The 18,008-nt window shown below is 34.7% G+C and overlaps 2 protein-coding genes across 2 annotated transcripts; both read right to left on the reverse strand.

The window, feature by feature from the left end:
• Positions 1-4,029: 4,029 nt before the first annotated feature.
• Positions 4,030-4,552, reverse strand: LOC107615646 (uncharacterized). Its single transcript, XM_021111719.2, has 2 exons — positions 4,410-4,552; positions 4,030-4,214 (listed from the first exon to the last, which is right to left on the reverse strand). The coding sequence occupies exons 1-2, from the start codon at positions 4,539-4,541 to the stop codon at positions 4,110-4,112; spliced, it is 237 nt and encodes a 78-aa protein (XP_020967378.2). The 5' UTR covers positions 4,542-4,552; the 3' UTR covers positions 4,030-4,109.
• Positions 4,553-4,957: 405 nt separating this feature from the next.
• On the reverse strand, positions 4,958-6,301 carry LOC148545538 (uncharacterized). The gene is made up of 4 exons (XM_088499064.1): positions 6,152-6,301; positions 5,915-6,024; positions 5,297-5,453; positions 4,958-4,975 (listed from the first exon to the last, which is right to left on the reverse strand). Exons 1-4 carry the CDS (start codon positions 6,299-6,301, stop codon positions 4,958-4,960), a joined length of 435 nt encoding a protein of 144 aa, XP_088355190.1.
• Between the last annotated feature and the right edge of the window lie 11,707 nt (positions 6,302-18,008).

Below are 18,008 nucleotides of genomic sequence, written 5' to 3' on the forward strand. Positions count from 1 at the left end.
TGCCTTTGTAGCCTTCCATATCATCATTTTCAGCTGAACACCTGGGTACCTTTTTCTAAAATTACTATATAAGTTCCTGACACAAAACCTGTAATCTATGCCAAGAAGCAACTCATCAAAGGTAGGAATCAATCCCTTGGACACAAAATTTTAAAACAGAACAAGTCAATAACATCACAATTTGAAGTAAATATCCTATGACATAAACAAGAACTAAGTAATCAAATTAAATGAGGGTTACCTTTTGTTCATCGCTCGTGAATGTACACATTCTGATTTCATCAACACCCAAATTATCACAAAAATTCAACAAAAATCAAGTCCATGAGTCTTTTGTCTCTGCTTCAACAACAGCATAGGTAATTGGCAAAATCTGATCGCTGGGTCCCATCCAACTGTTAGAAGTTAACCTCCATATGAAGTCTTGATGAAGCATCCATCAAGGCCAATAATGGGTCTACACACCATGAAGCTCCTTTTACAAGCATCCAAGCAGATATATATCCTCTCAAAGGTTGGTCTCATGTCCTTACCAGGATTGGTGTCTCTAATTGAAACTCAGGAAGTCTCTGAACTTGTATACAAAACAGTGATACCTGGATTCGACCTCAGTAACTCGGCAGCATAGTCATGTATTCTCTTATATTGCTCTCTATAAGTACCATTAATCTCATCCAATGCTAACTGCTTCACTCTGGCAGCTTTGGACCTTTTGAGGTCAATATTCCACTTGCTACGAGCTTTCTTCATCAAAGTTTTCAACTTGATCTTTGGGTTCTCACAAATCTTCTTCATAAATGCCTTTCTAAGCCATTGAGAACTCATGCTTCCAATTTTGGTGGCCTTGCTACATGTGTGTTTTTTATAACAGGTGGTCAACTGTCATGTATCCTCCTTATTTATCTTATAGCAATATGCAAATCATCTACATCCTTCTTGGCATACCTCCTTACACCTATGGCTATCACACTTTGAGAACCATCATCCTCTGCCACTGTGCACAGTATAGCTAGTTACACATTCCTTAAAAGTATTCCTGTCCACATACATTGTGCCAACCTCCCATTTATACTCCTTCATATTCTTCAAATGTATGTGCAAAGGGTACTTCCTCAACGAAGGATCCCCTTCATCATCACATACAAGACATCCCATAATTTCTTACTGTCATATCCATCATCTTCATCCATTAGTCCAACAACCACCACTTTCTTCTTTTCCTTGGTAAAACTGGCACTGAATTCTCCTTTCACTGTCTCAGCTACAACACTCTCTTTCATTTTTTGAGAATCTTTCATAGTTGTGATATCAGTATCAAACAAAACCTCATCACCATTCTAACTATCATCACTGTCATCAAAAGCTACTTTCATTGCACTATCTTTAGAGCTGAATCCACTCTACCGTTCATCACTATCTGCATCATCACTCTTTCGCTGAAAGTCATCATCCTCAGATTCATCATCACCTGAAGAATTTGATCTCTCTGCAGATATACAATCCTCCTCCAACATAGAACATATCCCCACACTCTTTAAAGTCTTTCTAGAAATTTGGGCTTCTCTCACAACATTGGGCTTCTTACCCACCTTGGCATGTTCAGATGATTGAGACTTATGTTCCACAATTGGACCAGAACCAACAATTTTCACAATGGGTGCACCAACCTCACCACCATCTATCTCTTGAACTTCCTCAATGGTACATGCTTTCCTAGCTGTAGTATCATATTTGTGAACAACAAAAATCTCTATTATGTTGTCCCTCAGTCCAATTTTGGCTATCTCCATTGTATCCTTGTCTGTGTGAAGCATCCTCAGTTTCTTCTTTTAGAGACTTATACCACATTGTAACGATGTTCTCTGCTAAATAATACTGTTCAATGACTATCTCAATAGCCTTGAACCTACTCCACCTATCTTCATCACAGTAGTCCACTATGAAAGTCTCACCTCCCACATATTGTAAAGGTTCACCATCAAACCCAAACTTCTCCCCATGGTGTATCTTGACACTAAAATAACTCATTAACTCAACAACATGTCAGACAAACATAACATACTTAATAACATTCTCACATTGATCAACAACAACAGAAAGGCATAAATTCAATCACTAGGTCAAAATTAAAACTTCTAAAACAAAACAAAAGACGAATATTAAACTATAAAAAAATACAATCACACACATAACATCATCACATATTATCATGCATTAAGATGAAAACCAAACAAGTAGAGAAGATTTGATAAATGAATACCTGATACAATCTTCTTCAAGAGATGAAGGGTTTCAAACTAACTACTAGGATGGAACTTGAATATTAGTAAACGTTGGGGACTAAAATAGGATTCACCCCAAATGTAGGGAACCAATTTAGTGCTTTACCCTTTTGATTAAAATAAGATTAGGATTTGAATTTGAATTAGGAAAATCTAGGTATAATAAGTGAATTACATTCATAGAGGAAGGCACCTAGCTTCCATGGTAGACATTTCATCTTTGAGTTTTTGCATTCTCCATGAGTCATTAATTCCTTGTCAAGGGGTTAGGGGCTCTGTTTTTATTTTCTATGAAATATTAATCTAAGTTTTCTTCTATTTTAAAGCTTGCATTGATCCATTTACGATTGAGTAATTCATTATTTATCCCTAAAGGATTAGTAGTGCTGGAAGGTGTGCTAATCCCGTTTTAAATTCGTTTACTGACTCGACAGAGCTTATATCCAGATTGTGCTTGAAAACTCTTTCGCATGGCTTTCTAAATGGACTAGACATAGCGTTTTTAAAGCGTGCAACACAGAACATGATTTTTTATTACTCTAGTTTTAAATATGTGACATATAATTCGGATTAGGACAATTTTCAAAAATTGTTTCCGCATAAGATTCAATTGGACAGAACTAGCTAGGATACGTGACGTATAATCTGACTTGAGGACTACTCTTGAATCTTATGAGGAATTGAATCAATTTTTGCACTTAACCTCTTTGATTAATTAATTGACCAAGATATTGGTGATTGATTAATTGAGGAGAAACTGAGGTGCCAAGGAATTGAAAATTGGTTGATTAAGATTTGTCGTGAACGATTCTTACTTGCTTGAATAGAGAAAACAAAGTTTAATTCTTCTAAAGGCTTAAGCATCCCCAAAAGCTTTTACTTCTACATCATATATATTTTCCTCCAACAATCACATGTGCTGCATCATGCAATTCAAAACCCTAGTTTCAAATTTCGTCAAGCTTTTACTTTTACAGCAAGTCTTCAAGATTTTAGCACTCAACAACTTCAGATTTTATTGATCTAATTAGTAGTTTAATTCGATATTTGCGCGCTTAATTCGCTAATCCTCGTAGGAACAATATCCACTCACCGTAGTATTACTTAAACAATCCAGTACACTTACTAGTAATATCCGTGAACTTCACTTTTTGCTCATCAATTATTCAACATAGATTGCAATGCAATACAAACACACAGGGGGAATACAGCCAGTAATGGCAAGTTGGCAACGAATAAATGGTGCATGATGAATGACCAAAAAAAAAAAATTGGTGCATGATGCACTTTGATTTTTGGACCACCCAATGTACTTCTTAAAGAACCATATAATTTTGGGCCTCGTGGGGACCAATTCAGTATGGCCCAACCCGACCTGAAAATTGTAATTCACCACACCTCTGCTTAAATTCTCCTGCGACACATTAACACTAGAAAGTAAAAACAGCTATTGCTTTCACGTTAACACATTTTGCAGGAATCTTACTGTCATCTGCAGATTAACGAGATAATTCTTTTTTTTTCTGTTAAGTTAACATGATGATTCTCTTAAAAACCACAAGATACATTGGATTCATATTCACTCCAAAAAAAAGGATAGACTGGACATGTCACTATAGCCAAAGAGATCTTCTACATTTGCTTTTCCAAAAACAGATAACCATGTCATTCTCATGGTGCCGAAATTCAAGAGCTCTTCACTGGCTTTATGATTCATCTGTCTCCCCTTTAATCTTTAGGATAGCTGGAACCGATCAATGATATATTCGAATAAGTGAAATTTTCTTCTAAATTAACATGGTATGCCCAAAGAGAGATTGCTGATACCTAATTCAGTACAGGCTTCTGAAACTTCCCGTGAACCCAAATCCTTCGCATGCACTTGCCTTTCTGGCGGTTTACAGATTTTACACAGCAATAATCAAGCTCAAGCTGCAACAGAGTTCATAGACTATCAAATTTAGCGAAAGTCAGCAGAACACATCATGTCAGAAACACCTCAGAAACTTGAGACACGAAAAAACTATAGGGAAGTTGAAAGATAGATCTGATATATTTAATACCAAAAGTTCTTGTTTTATATTGGACAGAAAGGAAAGAACAAAACAAAATTAAAGGTATGTTTACCTCGGTGAAGCCTGAACTCACAAATAGATCTCGTACAGTATCCAAACAAAAGAAATATGATCGTGTTCCATCCAATCGCATGTATTCCCTAAATCCAACTCTCTTATCTTCCTCAAATCGAAGCATGGTCATATCATAGAGGCCTGATTTCTTAGTTGTTAGTCATTGGCAACATATGGGGTTCAAAAGAACTAAATGCCAAAAAGATTTACAGAAATACCACAGAACTATAGATTTATCTCCTAAAAGAAACAGAAACATGAATAAATTGATTTGTTTGTTTAGTACCGTAGTCCCTAAATAAAACCATGTCTCCAGGATTTAACACAATAAAGCATTCCTTGATGAACCTTGGCATCCTTTCCAATGGTATTGCTGATAGGGTGAATATCTAGCATTACATCAAATTTTATGAAAAAGAAGAAACTTATACAATTCGAGGCCATTGATTTAAACATAAACACACTCATATTTCAATAATTAATTTGTAGAGTTAGAGATAACATTTATGCATATGTGGATGAATTCAGAAAGCTGGCCTAGAAAAACTAAGCATCACTGAGCCACTGAGGTAAAACAATCATAAACATCTAGAGACATTCAAATCAATGCATGCACGCTATTTAAAATTTTACAGGAGAAAAGTTCATACCAATGTTACAAAATCTACTCCCCCAATACAACATTCGCATCCTTCTAATTTAAATGGATTGGTAGAGTGCATTCCATTATCATGTTTGACATCTAGAGAGAAGCAGAAAGAATGGATATTATATGATGCTGGAAACACATAAAATACTATAATTAGCCGCAATAAGGTAAAGCATCAAACCTAACAAGCACATTGATGGTTTTTGCAAAACTCTATCTCGGCATGGGTTGCATACCAACCAGTTTGGGAATCCATCAGTGGAAACATCACAACAGAATGTACGAAACCGGTGACTAAAAGCCACAATCATGGCAGCACCTAAAATCTCCTTGGCCCTTTCAAGAGTCTCATCACTACAGTCGCATGCATAAACAATGATATCTTTGTTGGTCCTACACAGGCAAACTCTCATAAGAACGACAACACCAAGCAGTGTGCAATAATCCAATAGCACAAAGCCATAAACCACTTAAAGGTTTACATTCAATTTCAATCAGCAAATTCAAAAATTCATAAATTAATTCAAACTAACTCACTGTCTCTTCCCTTCACATGATCATAAAGTTGAGAAACAGATTAGAAAGTGCGATGTTTTTATACTCCTAAGTCCTAATAATAAATACATTAGTCTTCCAATTTAAATCAAAACACAGAGAATTGAATATCTCGACAAAAATGCATGAAATTGAGGCACGTGAAAGCCAATTCCATTTCCATCCATCTAGATTTAATGCCACAACTATGTGATTAATAATTTATAAATGCATTATAAAATTCTCAATAATCAATTGTTATTACGGCTTAGCGTAAAATAATTCTATTTTTAAGAAAAAAGAAAAAAAGGAAAGAGAACCGTAGTATTGGAAGAGCAGTGCTTCCATTGCCACAACCTACTTCCAAAAGCTTAGTGTGTGGAGCAGATGACACAAGTTCCGGGAACTCCTTCAGCAGATAGCGTCGCTCCTAGGAATGCAGTTATGAGTTCAGTTAACGAAAAGTGACCAAAAATAAAAAAAATAAAGAAAGAAAGGGGAACCTTGAAGGACTTTCCCGAGGAATGACGAACATGGAATCACTTCCATGCTCGCACGTCTGATTCTGCTTGTGATTTGGAGGGTTGAAAAGGAAGGAGGTGGTAGCGGAACGAAGGGTTAGATTCCACATCAGCTCTTACTTCTTCCCATTTGAAGTCCTTGCTGAAGTATTCTGTTTCTGCTTCTGCGTCGCCCGAACTACTCATTCTTCACCAACGCTCGTGCTGAGCAACACCCACACCAACTGTCATTTGCGCTACCAAAGCTTTTGCCGTAATTCGAAAAATTATCGAGTATTGTCGCACTGGTTATGACTAAAACTCATTATACATATTGTCATCGTCCTGGTTCTCCTGAAACCTGATAGAGAAAAAAAATGGTACACCGACTCACATTCTCTTTAATTCTGTAAAATTAAAAATTTAACCTGATTTTCATTTAATTAGGTTGAAAAGTTTTAATATAGGCTTAAATTTTGTGAATTCATTCAAAATAAAAGTGGAGTATCCTATTCTATATCATTATAAATTATTACGTATATTCAAGCAATTTTAACATCCAAGTTTATCCCAATGATTCAGAGTCATGCACTTCTTTTTTTGCTTTCTTCTCTGCTCGTGCTTCTTCTTCTTCTTCTTTTTTCAAATTTACGAATGCGTTTTTCTTCTTCTTCTTCATCACCCCTGATACTACGTCTTCTTCTTCTCCTGCTTTTTTTATTATTTTTCACTTTCGTTACCGTCGTTACCAATACTGCCATCTCTTCCTCCTCCTCTTTCTTCTTATTTTTTAATTAGAATTTCTTCTCCTCCTTCCTTTTCACCCTTCTCCTCCATCGTTATCATCATTATCATGATCATCGTCATTATCGTCATTGTCGTCTTCTTCTTATACATATCGTCATTATCATTATCGTCGTTATTGTTAATATTGAATTTTGCCATGTTGATGTTGTTGTCTGATCCAAATTGATTTTGGATGTGTTTTTTGCAGGATTCAGTCTTGTTTATGTGTTTATTTTTGAACTGAGTTTATGTGTCGCAATCATTATGTAATTTTGGTTCATTTCTAAGTTAATTATGTCGCAATTATTATGTAATTTCTGTTCATTTCTAAGGTAATTGTATCGTAATCCATTACGTAATTTTGGTTCATTTCTGACTTAATTATGTCGCAATCATTATATAATTTCAGTTCATTTATGAGTGAATTAAAGTGCATTTAATGACATTGTCTGATCCAAAATTGATTTTGGATGTGTTTTTGTTCATCATTCAATCTTGTTTATGTGCTTGTTTTCGAACTGAGCTTACGTATCACAATCATTATGCTAAATTTTGGTTCATTTCTGAGTTAATTATGTCACAATTATTATGTAATTTCAGTTCATTTCTGAGTTAATTGGGTCGCAATCCATTATGTAATTTTGGTTCATTTCAGAGTTAATTGTGTCGCAATCATTATATAATTTCGGTTCATTTCTGAGTGAATTAAGATGTATTTGGACTTGTTGTTCTGCACAATTCAAAAATCTTTCTCCTCACCTTCTACTACAATAACAACAATAATAGCAATAACAAAAGAATGACAATAAGAAGAAGGAGCAAGAGGAGAAAAAGGAGGAGGAAGAGGAGGAATGTAAAGAAGAAGAAGACTACGACAATGACGATAACGTAGCGCGTGAGCGTAAATGACTTGGTTGGGAGAATGCTGTGTGCGTATGTTGTAACACCCTATCACCTTAAGCTTTACCTCTAGTCGTAAAGCAAAGGGCGATAAAATGCCACGACAGTTCTAAGGCTCGTACAATAGTATATAATCAAGAAATATAATACACTAGAAGCCCGACGAAGGAATAAAAGCTCAAAGACGCAGAAAACAGAGGTCCAAAAGCGCAAAGTGTTCACACACGATAACTAAAGCACAAAGGTATGAAAAGAGATTAAAGATACAAGATAAACAAGGTACTTATATATATATATATATATATGTGTGTGTGTGTGTGTGTGTGTGTGTGTGTGTGTGTGTGTGTGTACAACAACAAAAGGGGAACTAGTCAAAGCCCGCAGAGTTTCGGCCGGCTAGTTATAACAGAAAACAACGGAGTTTTGAAAGTTAAAACAGATACATCCTGTCCCTCAAAGTACAAAAATGAGAAAAATAACTACATTAAAATGAACAAAATGCAAAAGAGAGCCATCATCTGCTCTGTCACCATCCACAAACTCACCGAGGTGGGTTGCGACCTGCATCTGAAAAATAACAACATATGGTATGAGAATTGGAGGTTCTCAGTATGGTAACAATGCCCAATAGATAAGATATAAGGTTTCGAAAAGCCAAAGGCAATCCTAGAACCTCAAACCGATATAGAAGACTACGACAATGACGATAACGTAGCGCGTGAGCGTAAATGACTTAGTTGGGAGAATGCTGTGTGCGTATGTTGTAACACCCTATCACCTTAAGCTTTACCTCTAGTCGTAAAGCAAAGGGCGACAAAATGCCACGACAGTTCTAAGGCTCATACAATAGTATATAAATATAATACACTAGAAGCCCGACGAAGGAATAAAAGCTCAAAGACACAGAAAACAGAGGTCCAAAAGCGCAAAGTGTTCACACACGATAACTTAAGCACAAAGGTATGAAAAGAGATCAAAGATACAAGATAAACAAGGTACTTACATACACACATATATATATATATATGTATATATATATATATATATATATATATATATATATGTACATATATATATATATATATGTACATATATATATATATATATATGTACATATATATATATATATATGTGTGTGTGTGTGTGTGTGTGTGTGTGTGTGTGTGTGTACAACAACAAAAGGGGAACTAGTCAAAGCCCGCAGAGTTTAGGCCGACTAGTTATAACAGAAAACAACGGAGTTTTGAAAGTTAAAACAGATACATCCTGTCTCTCAAAGTACAAAAATGAGAAAAATAACTACATTAAAATGAACAAAATGCAAAAGAGAGCCATCATCTCACTTAAGGGATTTTTAAACTAACAGATCATTGTTGCCCCATAGCCTTCGTCAACCTATCCTCCATGCGATCTGATAAACCACTATTTTATAGTTTATAATGTGTTTAATTGAGTGGTTTTATCATGATCTTTACCCACTTATTCTTATAATTAGCATGCATTTATATTTCCTTCCTAAAATTATTACATGATTGAAAACTTGCTTCCTAGAGACTTTTAATTATGTATTTTAATTCTTCTTTATTCCATTCGATGCCATGATCTGTGTGTTAAGTGTTTCAGGCTTTATAGGGCACGAATGAGTTGGAGATTGGAAAGGAAGCTTGCAAAAATGGAAGGAACACAAGAAATTAAGGAGATGACCAGCGAGAAGTGACGCGGCCGCATGGCTCACGCGACCGCGCGGATTGGAATAGCATAAGTGACGCGGAGGCATGGACGACGCATCCACGTGGAGAAGCAAAACACCGAATGACGCGTCCGCATGAATGACGTGATCGTGTGACGTGCGTGATCTGCATAATCTGCAGAATCGCTGGGGACGATTTCGGGCCCTATTTTGACCTAGATTTCGGCCCAGAAAAGCAGACTAGAGCCAGAGAACATGCAAAAACCAACAACAACATTCATTCCGTATAGTTTTAGTTTTTTTAGATCTAGTTTTCCTCTCCTCTAGGTTTTTTTCTCTCTACACATTCATAGTTCTTAGGAATCTTATTTTCTATTGCTTTTTGCATTGGGATTTTGAGAAGAGTTATTACCTCATCAAGACTTCGTCATTCTAGTTCGTTTTCTTTACTTGGCTTTACTCTTCCATGTCCTATAATTTACTTCAATCTTACTATTGGATTATTTTAGAATTTATTAATACAAGAGTTATTTTTATTTTTAATTAATTCCTTTATGTCTTTCTTTAATTCCCTTTCCTATGTTATGAATTCCACATTCACAATGAGTGAGTAGTTCCCTAACTTGATGGGGAGTTGATTGAAAGGAACCCTTGAGTTGGAATGCTCAAAGGAGAAATTGTAATTGGGTTTATTATTGGATTGCTCTCTAGTCACTAACGCCAGTCCTTCCAAGAAAGCGGATTGGGACTTATGAATAGAAACAGCATTCCAACTTGTTTGACTTTTCCTTACCTAGTAAGGGATAACTAAACAGAACAACCCCCAATTATCAATTAATCTTGAAAGTACTGCAATAAGAATAGGGCTTCCAACAAATCTACTCCTAGTCAAGGATTTTATTTAAATTACATTAATTCTCTGATTTAATTTCCTGTCATTCAACTCAAATTTTTTTTGAAAACCATCTGATTAATAAAATAGCACACTTTCCTGCAACTCGTTGGGAGACGACCTGGGATTCATACTCCCAGTATTTTAATTTTAATTTATGTGACACCCTTTTTAAATTGATAAGCGGATTTTTGGTTGGTTGAGGACTATACTTGCAACGCATATCTTATAACAATTCTTAACTCGCCAATTTCCGCCACGTCACGATCCCATCGCCACCGCCTACTGAGTCTCCTCAATCCCAACAGAAAACACAAGTAGTGCAAGCAAGTAAAACAAAAGTAATATATATATACAATAGATAATTCAATTAGCAATTAAACATGTTATACAAGTTGGCACAATGCAAGTAAGCAAAGCATACAAACACATAAGAATGCATATGAGGAATGCCTCTCCTATTGGCCGTGATATCACTTGTCGGTTTAACTGCCAACTCGACAAATCCTCTTGGGATGTTGCCTTTCGGTCACGAATAATTGGTACCCCGGGGATATAGTGCCCGGTACACTCTTGTGACTCAAAAGGATGCGAGCGGGATACTCTGCCTTATACCTCACATTTGAACGTAAACTGGATTAACCACCGTCCTTATGCTAGAACCGCAACCTCGACAAGCAGGATTAACCACCGTCCTTACTAGGTGCATAGTGACTTACCAATCAAATACATCAGAAAACATATCCAATCTCAGTGATCACTGTCATTCTCATCATGTCCAATAATCTCAATTATCATTTGTCTCAATACATCACTGATAAGAGAATTTTTGTATGGTTCGGAATCAATTAAAACTAGAATCAATTCGTTGGTAGCATAGTCCAAACCAACAATGAATTCTCAAGATCAAATGTTAATTCAAATTAAAGTAACCGAGATCAAGAGTAATTCAACCTCGGGTCGTTCTCCCTAGAAATTACAATGAAATGTACAATTAATGGCTATGAGAGAGAGCATGGGGGATTGGGAATGAAAGCAAGATAGCAAGAGATGTAAATAGCAAGGAATTAAATGAACATGCAAGAAAGTAAATGAAAGCAAGTAAAAGTCAAAGCAATAAAACTTCAAAAGCAAGAAACCTCTTGGCAAGTAATCGAGGACTAAGGCTACCTATCCTAGCCATTGACCACAAACATATGATGATTATGAAGAGTTAATCCTACTTAGTCAACCTTACATCGAATATAAGTCAAATAGGCATAGTTGATTTCAATCCCTAAGTCCTATGTCAACACTAAGGGGTCACATAGAGTCAAGGGAGACCAAATTAACTAACTACTCTAATATATCAAACAAGAATAGACATCAATGACTCAAGGATCACCAAAGTCATCAATTTCAAGTCAAGAGTAGAGAAAAAACTAAGTAAAAACTAAGCCAAGCATTTTATCAAACACTTGGTGTGCATGAGAATAAAATAATATTAAAATGCATTAAAATAAATTATAAAGCTACCAAAACAAGAAAATAACAATAACAACTAAAGAAAGCAATAAATGACATAGAAACATAAATTTGCATTAATTGAAAGTAAAATGTAACAAGAGTGTCATAAAACATAAATTGACAAAATAAAGGAAATAACAAGAGAAATGAAAAAGAACAAGAATCAATAACAATAAATGACAAGGAAAAGTAAATAGAAACAAGAATTAAAAGTAGAAATTATAAGAAATTAAACTAAAGAACCCTAATTCTAGAGAGAGGGGGGAGCTTCTCTCTCTAGAAAACTAACTAAAACATGTAAAAACCTAAACCTAAGTGCTCCCCCCTTCATCCTTCTTCAATTTGGCTTGAAATAGCTTCAGAAATGAGTTGGATTAGGCTTTAGAGGCCTAGAAATTGACCCCAGCGACTTGCAATTAATGACCTCACGTGCATGCACGCGTGCGTACGCACAGTTGCGCAAAATTCCTATTGTGCGTAAGCACGACATTTGGTGCGTACGCATCCTTGCACGAAGTCACCGTTGTGCGTATGCATGCATCACTGTGCGTACGCATCTTTGCAGCAGTTTCCAAACTCCATTTTCTTCATGATTTCTCCCCTTTTGAATGCTCTTTCTTCACTTCTTCAACCCAAACTTGCCTTGAAAACCTGAAATCACTTGACAAATACATCAAGGCACCAAATGGGATCAAAGTTAATAAAATTTAGCAATAAAAAGGCCTAAAGAGCATGTTTTCACTTTCAAGCACAAATTAGGAATACATCATGAAACTATGCTATTTCAATGGATAAATGCAAGAAAAGTCAATGAAATGCACCTAATTAAAGCAAATAAATACCATGAAATGTGGATTCATCACATCCCCACACTTAAACAATAGCATGTCCTTGATAAACCCCATTTCTAGGGTTTATCTTGTGTTGAATTTAGAGGGTTTTATCATCTTTTCCCACATTTATTCAATGAAATAGCATGGTTTTGTAAATTCTCCTTTAATTGTGCTTAAGAGTGAAAACATACTTTTTAGGTCCTTAATTGTTTAATCTTAATTCACCATGATTCTATTAGATGCCTTAATATGTTTGTTAAGTGATTTAAGATTTAGGAGGAAAATATTGGAACAAGGGAATGAAGAAAAACCATGAAAAAATGGAGAACTCATGAAGAAATGAAGGAATTGCAAAAGCTATCAAGCCGACATCTTCGCACTTAATTAACCATAACTTGAGCTACAGAGGTCCAAATGATGCGGTTTCAGTTGTGTTGGAAAGCTAACATCTGGGGCTTCGAAATGATATAAGATTTTTCATAGTTGCATCGCGGATAGATGCGCGCATGCGCACGGTACTCGTACGCGCCGATTTGCATGTGATTCATTAAATGCAAATTCGTGGCCAGCAAATTCTAAAGCCTTGTGGGCCCAATCCAACTCATTTCTGATGCCATTTAAGCCAAGGATTGAAGGGGAATTAACATACTTTACATACCTTTGATCATTAGTTTAGTTTTGGAGGGAAAGTTAGTTTTAGAGAGAGAAACTCTCACTTCTCTCTAGGATTAGGAGTAGGTTTTTGATCTATATTAGGAATTCTTAGATCTAGGTTAATTTCATGCTTAGATTTACTTTTCTCTTTGTAATTCTTCTCCTTCTACCTTTTTTCTCTCTAGTTTTGCTTTTAATCCTTTATTTTTATGTTGATGCATTTTTGTTCTTCCATTTTCCTTTAATGCAATTTATGATTCATGTTCCTTTATTGTTCATTTGATTTGTTGTTGTTTAATTCCTTGCAATTGAGTAGTGTAGATTTACTTTCTATGCAATTTTACTATGCTTTCCTTTTATGCCTTCCAAGTGTTTGATAAAATGCTTGGTTGGATTTTAGAGTAGAATTTTGTGCTCTTAGCTTGGAAAGGTAACTTAGGAACTCTTGAGTTGCTAATGTCCAAGTGATTGACGATTGGGAGCCACTAACTCTAGATCTCACTAATTGATTTGGAGGAGAACTAGGACTTATGGACTTGGATTGATATATCTCACTTGACTTTCCTCTACTATTAGTTAGGGGTTAACTTAGTGGGATTGATCCTTGCCAATTCTCATGTTGTGGTTAGTGATTAGGATAGAGATCCTTGACCACCAAACCTTGCCAAGACCTTTTTAGCTATTAGTTTACTTCCTTGTCATTTATCTTTCATGTCTCTTATCAAAAACCCCAAAAACATACAATTCATAACCAATAGAAAGAACACTTTATTGCAATTTCTAGGGAGAATGACCCGAGGTTTAAATACTTCAGTTTATAAATTTTAGGGGTTTGTACTTGTGACAAACAAATTTTTGTATGAAAGGGCTATTGTTGGTTTAGAAACTATACTTCGACGAGAGTTCAATTGTGAAATTCTAAACCATCAAAAGTCTATTCATCAGTCCTCATGCTATACCAAAGGAAGACAAGAAGGAGAATCAATAATTATTCAATGTAACTAACTATATGCAATCTACCTATATGTATGTAACTATACTATCTAACTATATATATGTATTTAATTAGTCTAATTAAATCAATTTCCAAGAAAGCATCTATACACAATCAAGGGCTAAGCAATTATAACCAAATTCTATTCACAATTAAATTGAGTCATATAAAATAATTTAACCAAACTTGCAAGATAAGCAATGATCATAGGTGGAAATATAGAATTGAGTGATTGAACCCTCACCGGATATCTGTATGCACTCTAGTCACTCAAGTGTTTAGGGTCAATCCACTCAATTCTCCTCTAATCATGCTTTCTAAAGTTTGTTCTTCATCTAACCAATCAACAAGTATTTAATGTACATATGCAAAAATCATGAGGTCTTTTCAAGGTTGTAATGGGGATAAGGGTAAAGGTAAGGATATATATATATATGGCTAAGTGAGCTTGCATTTGAATCTTTGATTAAACTAAATTCTCACCTAACACATACACAACCTATAAAATTCTAATAACAAGCTTAGCTACCCATAATCTCACTTTTATATACATACACACACTCATGCATTAAATTCAATTCATCACATATGCATTGATTCTTATTGAATTTCTCATTGGGGTAATTTTGTCCCCTTTTTATTATTTCTTTTTCTTTTTTTTTAACATAATATATACACCAACTCATCAATGCATATGGGTTCGATAATATTACATGAGCATGTACCCAAATTCCCAATATTTTTCAACAAAGAATAAAACACATTTTTATCTACCAATATTCCCAAATCTTCCCCACACTTAAACATCACACACTCTCACTACCTTAAGCTACTCAAAGATTCAAATAAAGGACATTTCATTATTTTTCACTTAAGGTTAATGATGTGGCAAAATAAAAAACAAAAAAAGGTTAAAAAGGCTCAAAGTGGCAAACAAAGGTGAATGAAATGGTAGGCTATTTGGGTAAAATAGCTATAAAGAAATGATGGCCTCAATCATATAATTGCATAAATATACATTAAACAATGGATATATAGAATTAAACAAACCAAAGATTGTAATCATAAAGAAGAGCAACACACAAGAATGAAATAAGTGGTCCAATAATGTAACCACACAATAAGGCTCAAAAACTCACAAGTTGTGTGTTCTTCAACTCAAAAACCATATTCCACAATGTATGAATCATGCAAGTTTAAAAAAAAAAATTTCAACTCAATTCAATTTGAATTTTAATGCCCTATAAACAAAAGGTAAGCTTCTTGGAAATTTCATTAATTGACTAGCATTTAGTCTATATATGTATATAGTGTGATTGGATGGAAAAAGCCAAAAATCCTAAGTTTAATTCCCAATTTCAAACAAACCAAAATAGCAAGTGTATAGAAAATCAAACTAGGTGCAATCATCACATTATCCCAAATCACAATCAAGACGAAAAACCAAAAAAACATATGAACAAGCCAAAATTAAGAGCAAAATATCAAAATATGCATAACTACTATATAATACTAAGTTATGTACAAGCAAAGTTAAAAAGTGCAAAAAGCTAAGAAAGTGCAATAAACTAAGTAAAAAGTTTCTCAAAAGGATAAAATATATACAAAGTACCAAAAAAAAAAACATAAAAAGAAACTACACTAAAAGTGTTCAGAAATGAAGATTGTCACCCAAAATGCGCTGTTGAAGTTGGACAACCTCCCCACACTTAAAATGTAGCACTGTCCTCGGTGCTCATGATCATGCGGAGTGGAAGGAGTTGCCACTGTGTCACCATACAAAAGTGGCTGCAAGAGTGATGGTGGTGCTAAAAAGGAAAGAGCTAAGTCACAAAACAGCATATGAAGTGAAAAATAATAAAAATTTGAATGGAAGCATATATGAGAATCGAATTAAATCAAACACAAACAACTTCCAATCAAATTCAGGACATGGGGAAAGCTAACTTGCTTGTTCTCAAAGAATAAAAGAAGGAAGGAGCATTGTTACTATGCACAAAGAGAAAGAAAATAGTTAAAAGTTAAAGGTTAATGTTAGTTGAAAAATAAAAAGAAAGTTAAAAGTTAAAAGTTAAAAGTTATGTTAGTAAAAAGGAAAATGGTTAATTGAAAGAGAAAATAAATGTTAAAGTTAGGTGAAGGAAAAGAAAAGTTAGTTGAAAAAGAAAACAAAAGTTAAATGTTATGTAAAAAGAAGGGAAAAGTTAGTAAAAGAAATGGAAGAAAAATCAAAAGTTAGGTGCATAGTCACAAGTTCCTTAATTCCAAAAAGTTTCAAAAATTTCAAGACAAGCAAGCTTGTATTCACTTCTCAACAATTCAAAATGCCAAAACAAGTGATGCACATGTATGTGTATAGCACATAATCAAGTAAATATCAATCACAAGTAATTGCCATGAATTAAAATAATTTGGTGTTGACTAAGTTAGAAATATAAAGAAACAAGTAAGCCAAAGAACATTCGAACACCAAATTTCAATGAGGTTTGAAGGTCACAAGGTTGAGATAAGAGTTGAAAATTTTATGCACTATGTGACTAAAGGTAATTTGGGCATAGAGAAAATGAACCAAATTAGCCACATAGGTAAAAGAAATCATCAACCTTGTGAGAGCAAGCAAATGAGGCTCAAATTTAAATGAAAACCAAGTTTATGGTCAATTTGAAAATTCACTTGAACTATTCAATGCATAGAAGTAAATTATCATATAAACAAGCAAAGAATGTTATAAGCATGACCAAAACTTGTAAACAAGTTCTTGAGGAATTTTCCAAAACCTTTTGGCAAATATGATTCTATTTACACAGAAATCCGTCAATTAGAATCTTGTTGCACCAATTAACAAAATGTCTATTAATGAAACAAGGTTAGAAAAAATCCTGCAGCATTTCAACAGTAAATTGGCCTATTTTCCAATTTCAATCAATCAATCCAAATTCCATATGAATGCATTACAATTAAACACAAAAACCAAATATGGATCCATATGAATTGAGCAACTAAGCTAACAAACAGCAACAAAACATCAATAAGCAATTCAAACCAAGCCAACCAGCAACAAGCAGCATTCTTTTTCTGAACATTAAACAAAAGTAATGGCCTAAACCATAGCACCAAAACAGCACAATGAACAAAAGTAATGGATTCAGACAGCATTCTATTCATTGAGTTTAGCAATCCATTACAAGTAATAAAAATTCAAACAATTATACATAGCTCAATCCAAGAATGAAGTTCAATTTAAAATAAGGACTCAGCAGTAATGAACAAATAATGGCCCAAGATACAGCCTCAAAACAGCAATAATGAACAATCCAGTAGCAATAACAGCTCAAATTCAGAAATTTTTCAAAATCATCATCACTGTAACAGCCATAGCTAGGGATTGTTCATTTCAAAAACCAGCCACCAACAAGAAGAAGCAATAATTAACAACCGGGCAGCATTCTATTCTTTGAATTTAACAACCAATCACAAGCAGCATGAGTTCAAACAATTAAGCATCACTGAATCAAACAATGAACTTCAAACTAAAACAGGAACTCAGCAACAATCACAATTGAAATTTATAATAGCCTTCAGCAAGAGTAGAGTAGCAATAAGACTATGCAGCAGCATGAACAAATCAATTCAGCACAGGGAGAAATCAATGAAACAGC

Source organism: Arachis ipaensis, chromosome B9 (assembly GCF_059453495.1).
Source record: "Arachis ipaensis isolate K30076 ecotype BB chromosome B9, ASM5945349v1, whole genome shotgun sequence".
Classification (NCBI taxonomy): domain Eukaryota; kingdom Viridiplantae; phylum Streptophyta; class Magnoliopsida; order Fabales; family Fabaceae; genus Arachis; species Arachis ipaensis.

Coding starts and splice junctions, on each gene's coding strand:
- LOC148545538 (XM_088499064.1), bottom strand. CDS start 6,301: ATGAGTAGTTCGGGCGACGCAGAAGCAGAAACAGAATACTTCAGCAAG. Junction 6,025..6,151: donor AATCACAAGCAGAATCAGAC/GTGCGAGCATGG, acceptor CTGCATTCCTAG/GAGCGACGCTATCTGCTGAA. Junction 5,454..5,914: donor ACTGCTCTTCCAATACTACG/GTTCTCTTTCCT, acceptor TTGCCTGTGTAG/GACCAACAAAGATATCATTG.
- LOC107615646 (XM_021111719.2), bottom strand. CDS start 4,541: ATGACCATGCTTCGATTTGAGGAAGATAAGAGAGTTGGATTTAGGGAA. Junction 4,215..4,409: donor TGAGTTCAGGCTTCACCGAG/GTAAACATACCT, acceptor ACTCTGTTGCAG/CTTGAGCTTGATTATTGCTG.